Source organism: Nannospalax galili, unplaced genomic scaffold (assembly GCF_000622305.1).
Source record: "Nannospalax galili isolate Female #2095 unplaced genomic scaffold, S.galili_v1.0 scaffold649, whole genome shotgun sequence".
NCBI lineage: Eukaryota > Metazoa > Chordata > Mammalia > Rodentia > Spalacidae > Nannospalax > Nannospalax galili.
This window is the reverse complement of record NW_008359093.1, coordinates 1398928-1405331: the sequence shown is the minus strand read 5'-3', so window position 1 is coordinate 1405331 and position 6404 is coordinate 1398928. Positions and strand designations below refer to the sequence as shown.

The following is a 6404-nucleotide window of genomic DNA, read 5'->3' as shown; positions in this document are numbered from 1 at the left end:
TTTAAAAATATATTTTTTTTATTTATTATTTTATGTATATGAATGTATTGACTGCATATGTGTAAATGCACCCATGTTGTGCAATGCCCAAGGTCAGAAGACTGAGTCAGACTCCCCTGGAACTGGAGTTACGAATGATTGCCATGATGTGGGTGCTGGGAATGGAACCCAGGACTTCTGGAAGAACAGCTCATTCTCTTAACTGCTGAGTCATCTCTCCAGCCCCTAAATAGTTATCCTCTTATATGTAATACAGTTATAGTAGTTTTTAATGTTCTTATTATTTTTATTATTTATATCTTATAATTGATTTTTCTCCTTATTACAAGGTGTTTTCATGTTTATTTTCTCTCTTTTTTTTAAATTTTTTTTTTTTTTTTTTTTTTTCAGCCCTCATCTTGACCCCAAATCACTGACCTATCTGACCATCTCTTTGGGACCTCTGTCTCACAGGATGTTGGCTCTGCCCAGCTCTCCTGCTCAACCTGACTCTGGGCTACAGCATCCCTGGGTGCCTATCATTTCTCTTGAGCTTTCTGTAGAGGTCACAGCCTCCTAGATGCCAGTCTCTTGACCTGTACCTCCACTCCAGGGGCTTTGCAAGTGGCATGTCTTTCTTCCCACCCCCCATGGGGTTCTTGCCCAGGGATCACACTCCACTCCTACCTCCAGGGGAGGCAGGTCTCTTGTTGACCCAGGTACAAAAGCACCATCCCTTCCTGGGCTATCGTGGTCCCCGGGAACAGTCCAAACGGAAACTGGTGTCAGATGTGCGGCGCTTAGGAGACCTCTACTTTAATACCGGGGACGTGCTGGCCCTGGACGAGGAAGGCTTCTTCTACTTCCGGGACCGCCTGGGAGACACCTTCCGGTCAGGAGCTAACTAGGAGGCGGGATTCTGGGGGAACCCTTAGGGGTAGGGTTTGTAGTGGGTGGGGCCTCCATTCTTGGTGGGGGAGCATCTCATTCTAGGGGTCGGAGCATCCAACCTTGGGCTAGCCCTCTCTTCCCAGGGGTGGAGCATCCCTTCCTGGTGCAAAACCTCTCTTCCTGGGGTTTGAGCATCCCTACCCAGGACCTTGCCCCTGAGCCCTGGCTCCCCCGCTGCAGGTGGAAAGGCGAAAATGTGTCCACACGGGAGGTGGAGGGAGTATTATCACTGGTGGACTTCCTACAGGACGTGAATGTCTACGGTGTGCCTGTGCCAGGTGCTGAGAAGTTTGCATGATTTCTAAGCATGTGGTAGCTTTGTGGGTGGAGAGTTGTCATTACAAATGGGGGATGTCTTTGGGCACAGAGAGGTTTAAGAGATAATGCCCAGTAACACAGGCAGCGGGCAGAGCTGGGCCAGGTTGAAGGGTCATTTGAGAGTGACCAGTATGCTTTGCAGGGTGTGAGGGTAAGATGGGCATGGCTTCTGTGAAGCTGGCTCCTGGGCAGAGTTTCAATGGGCAGAAGCTATTCCACCACCTCTGCTCCTGGCTCCCTGCCTACGCCATACCCCATTTCATCCGTGTCCAGGTGAGTCAGGGTGATAGGGATGGGGGAGTTGCTGTCACAGCCAGAGGATCACAGTTACTGCTTTGCAGGACTCCCTGGAGATCACCGGCACGTTCAAACTGGTGAAGTCCCAACTGGCTCGTGAAGGCTTTGATGTAGGAATCATCACTGATCCCTTGTACATACTGGACAACAAAGCCCAGACCTTCCAGACTCTAACGCCGGATGTGTACCAGTCTGTGTGCGAGGGAACCTGGAAGCTCTGACCATCCAGCCAACCCAAAGGACATCTGGAAGTGTGAGGATCCAGGCTGGCCACTGCCCTCGCTCTGGGTCACCTCCCAACCTCATCAAAGTTGCCAGGATCCCAGATGCACAGGGCCCTGTAGCTCCATGAAAATAAACCTGAATATGTATGCAGAGGTCTGTGTATGGATTTGAAACAGTAAACAGGTGAAGGGTTCAGTGCTCCCTCTTCTCCAACCTACTAGAAGGTTCTCTACCAAGGACCTTAGATACCCCTGGGGATGGTCCTGTCTGCCCAAGGCTCAGGGTGTGGGAAGAACTGGTGGCTTTGAAAACACTCCATTCCATAGAAGAGAGCACTGACTTCAACTCTGAAGGTCAAGGCTTGAGTCAGGGTGGGACACCCAACAAAGATACACTGCCCTGTGACCTGTAGTCTGGAGGATGTGTGGAAAAGGGCAGGAGACAGATACAGAGGTGAACAGCAAGAGATGGAGAGGAGTGGCTCTGACAGATAAGCAAGTGGAGTGGCCCTGGGGTAAGTTCCAGTATATTCCAGAGGGCCTGGAGTATTTTTGTTTTTTTGGAAGAGAGGTGACAATGAGACTGGGTCTTTTTATGTAGCCCTAGACTGGCTTACAGCTCACTATGTGGACCAGATTGACCTTATATTTGCCGCCATCCTCCTGTCTCTGCTTCCTAAGTGGTGGGATTACATGAGTTATGTCACCATACCAGGCTGTAAAGTAAGCTTTTTTTTTTTTTTTTTTTTTTTTTTTTTTTTTTTGGTCTTTCTTGAGACAGGGTAGCCCCAGCTGTCCTGGAACTTGCTATGTAGACCAGGCTGGCCTCAAACTCACAGAGATCCACCTGCCTCTGCCTCCCAAATGCTGGGATTAAAGGGGTGCAACACCACGCCTGGCTAAACTAAGCTTTATAGGCTGACAACCACAGGAGGCAAAAGGCTTCCGGAAATGGAATCACGGTACTGTCTCAAAAGGTTGCAAGTCCTTTCTGGCCTTGTACGTACTGTGGGTAGGGGCACATGGATACCAAAGCTACTTTGGAAATTGAGGTTCCCCTTTTGGGGTCTTACTCTTATTAATAAAAAAAAAATTAGAAATGGATTCAGAATGAAGTTCAAGGACAATTTTATTAGCATTTGAAAAGAAAAACAGGGCAGACAAGCTACAAATCATGCCAATTGCCAGGAGGAAGGAGGTGGACAAGAGTAAGAAAGTCATGCTTTTAAGAAAGCAGGTAAGTGAGCCAGGCGTGGTGCATGCCTGAGGCAGAGGCAGGCAGATCTATGTGAGTTCCCAAGGCTGGCCTGGTCTACATAGCAAGTTCCAGGCCAACTGGAGCTATAGGGAGACCCTGTCTCAAAAAGAACAATAACAACAGAAAGCAAGTAGTGGAGGCCAGCAAGCAGCCATATGGTAGAAAAGGAGGGGAGTTTCAAAAGAAAAGAGCAAGAAAGCCCAGCATGTCCAGGAAAGCATGTGTGGGCTTCGGCCAGTGTCTGAAAGAAAAAGAGATCAAAAGAAGAAAGAAAAAGAGAAAAAGTTATATATTTTTGAATACTTAGAAAAGTGGTCAGGCCACAGTGCAGGCTACCTGATAGAAACTCTAACTGCACAGGGGAGGGGTTTCATTAAAGGGATGATTATTCCTCCAGCTCCTTAGCATGCCTTCAGGAGACTCAGTTTCCTTAAACAGTGGTCTCCTGACCAGGTGCTTGACAGGACCAGCTCTATTTTTTTCTTATAAAATATTTTATTTATTATTCTTATTTTTCGTGTATGAATGTGTTGCCTGCATGTGTGTAAGTACAGTCCTGTCATATACAGAGCCTACAGAGGTCAGAAGAGGGTGTTGGTTGCCCTGGATCTAGGGTTACAGATGATTGCGAACCACCATGTGGGTGCTGAAAACAGACCCTAGGTCCTTTGGAAGAGCAGCCAGTTCTCTTAACTGTTGAACCATCATCCCCCCCTAACTTTTTTTAGGGTGGTATCTTTCTGAGACAGGATCTCCCTGTAGCCCCAGCTGGCCTGGAACTCACCATGAAGACCAGGTTGGCCTGATCACAGAGATATGCCTGCCTCTGCCTCCCAGATGCTGGGATTAAAAGCATGTGCCACCATACCCAGCTTTTTTTGGGTGGTGTCTTTTTTGATACAGGGTCTCCCTGTAGCCCCAGCTTGCCTGGAACTTGCCACATAGACCAGGCTTGCCTTGATCTCACAGAGATCTGCCTCCCTCTGCATGCTGGGTTTAAAGGCATGTATTTTTACACCTGGGTTTTTTTTGTTTTCATTTTTTTGAGAAAAGGCTCACTATGTACCACTGGCTAGCCAGGCTCTCCTTGATTAACTGTGCATGGTGTGCATGGTGGCACACGCCTTTAATCCAGGCACTTGGGAGGCAGAGGCAGGCGGATCTCCGAAGGCCAGCCTGGTCTACATAGTGAGTTCCAGGCCAGCTGAGGCTACAGGGAGACCCTGTCTCAAAAATACCAAAAAACATTTTTTTAATTTTTCCAGAACCAAGCAGGTGCTATGTAGAGACGCTTGAGAGATCTGAGAGTCATTGGAGCTACCAAGAACACCCTGGGGGCCACCAGAGCCCCTGATGTGGCACCCAGAGGCAGTAGCTTCAGAGCCCTCAGGGCCTGTGGGACTGGAGGTGAAGCTGGAGGCCCTGGTACTGCTCCTGGTGCTCACCCTCCTCTGCAGTCTGGTGCCTGTCTGTGTGCTACAATGGTCAGACAGATGGGGTGCTAATCATGAAGCCTCAGCTTCCAGCCAGAAAGTCTTAGGCCTTATAAGATGTTTGCAGGAGAATCTTTTTGGCAACTTGTCTTCTGGACCTGCTACCTGACTACCTGTCTGCCACAGATGAGGCCTTGGCAGCCCTGTACATGACACTCCAGTGTCCCCTGCAAGAGTTCAGGAAATCCTGGCTGTGGGTTTCTTCTGGTCTTGGTGATGGAGCAGATCACACTGGTTTACAAGGTGTTCCTTGTCAGGGTCACCACATTGGGAAGAGCTGAGGGCTCTGATGGGAGCATAGAATGGTGGGCCTCAGAATTGACATGATGGATCAGGGGTCCCCTCAGGAAGCAGGGCTCCAGCAGGTTCCTCAACCCTGTGTGCCTGTGAACTGGTCTTCTCCCTAGCCCTGGCTGTTGGGGTTGCAATGAGAACGGCCTCAGGCAATGGCGCTCTGCCTAGCTTTGCTGTCCTAGCTTTGCTGTCCCACAAGGGTATCCTGGCAGTTAATCTGTCCCCGAGGCTGCTACAGAGTCACCTATGGGTACAGGTGGTGGCTGGCTATGGGATCCTGTTCTCATGTATAACACCTCTGGGTTTTGGGCTGGGTGCAGCTCTGGCAGAGTCAGCTGGGCTTCTGCAGCAGCTGACCCAGTCTGTGCTGGAGGCCATGGCAGCTGGCACCTTCCGGTATATCACCTTCCTGGAAATCCTATCCCAGGAGCTGGCCACTTGTGAGCAGAGGATCCTTTCAGTCATTGTGCTTGCAGCAGGTGTTGCCCTGCCTTGGCCTGCTCTTAGTCCCAATCTAAGGTGTTTCAAGCAAAGGGAAGGGGAGCTTGCCTATTAGGTGTCCCTGTCCTCCCTGCCCTCCTCCAATTTGTGGGAAGTAAGAAGGAATAGGAAACGAAAATAGGACTAAAGAGTTCTTGAGAGGTAGAGATGGAACATTTGGGACTCTAATTAATGTTGGGAAAGTGGGCAGGGAAGAGGCTAGCCTCAGGCCCAAAGAGTAAGAGATAGTCAGGTTACTAGAGACATGATCAGGGCACATTAAGACTGAGGCAGACTGGTAGAATTGGAGGTCAGGTACTATACTTAAGATATAAGCTAATGGGAGGCTGCAGGTAAGCAGCCAGCTGCTCTGGGATAAAGTCATAGGGAAGACATCAACCCAAGTTAGCATCCTGTTGGTTCTAGCCCACTTCAGCACTCTGCCATTTGAAGTGGATCCTCCTACCTCCTCGCTTCTGTTTTCTGTTATCTTTTTTCTTCTTTTCTACTAAGGGACTAGTGAAATGGTCTCTCGGTCTCTCTCTCTCTCTCTCTCTCTCTCTCTCTCTCTTTCTCTCTCTCTCTCTCTTTCTCTCTTTCTTCCCCTCCCCCCCTCCAGTTTTCATAACTTCTCTGGCCTCTCCTGCCCTGCTACTGCTTTATTTTATTTTTATTTTTTTGGTCTTTTGAGACACGGTCTCCCTGTAGTCCCAGCTGTCCTGGAACTCACTATGTAGACCAGGCTGGCCTTGAACTCACAGAGATCTGCCTGCCTCTGCCTCCTGAGTGCTGGAATTAAAGGTGTGCGCCACCATGCCCGGCAAACTGCTTTATTTTCAAAGTGTCAAACACCCACCTACCCCTTTTCTTGACAGCACAGTGATATGGCAAGAGGTGACCTACTTGCTCTGTGTTTTGGTTTCTCAATCTGGAGTGGGGCAGAAATATTTGCTGAACTGGTCTTGAGTGAGGGGAAAGTGGGTGTGACACCCAAGGGTTACTGGAGGTGTGTGGGGAGCCGCCTGCCGTCCCTGCAGATGCCATTACAAGACGGCGCTCACATCCGGTTCATGCTGAGCGGTAAATAAGTCAGTACGCATGCCCGAAGTA

General features: G+C 49.3%; 1 protein-coding gene and 1 pseudogene across 3 annotated transcripts in view; both read left to right on the top strand.

The window, feature by feature from the left end:
* The window catches only part of Slc27a5 (solute carrier family 27 member 5), an 11613-nt gene extending 9691 nt beyond the window's left edge, over positions 1–1922 (top strand). For 2 of the 3 annotated variants that reach the window (XM_029558484.1, XM_008822784.3), the window contains 4 exons: positions 673–871; positions 1111–1208; positions 1391–1521; positions 1590–1922. In XM_029558484.1, the coding sequence (XP_029414344.1) occupies positions 673–871; positions 1111–1208; positions 1391–1521; positions 1590–1766 (605 nt within the window). In that variant the 3' untranslated portion in view covers positions 1767–1922. The remainder of the gene's footprint in view (positions 1–672; positions 872–1110; positions 1209–1390; positions 1522–1589) is intronic. The other variant, XM_029558485.1, reaches the window with a different exon arrangement.
* Positions 1923–2943: 1021 nt separating this feature from the next.
* On the top strand, positions 2944–5808 carry LOC103725522 (annotated as a pseudogene).
* The last annotated feature ends 596 nt before the right edge of the window (positions 5809–6404 follow it).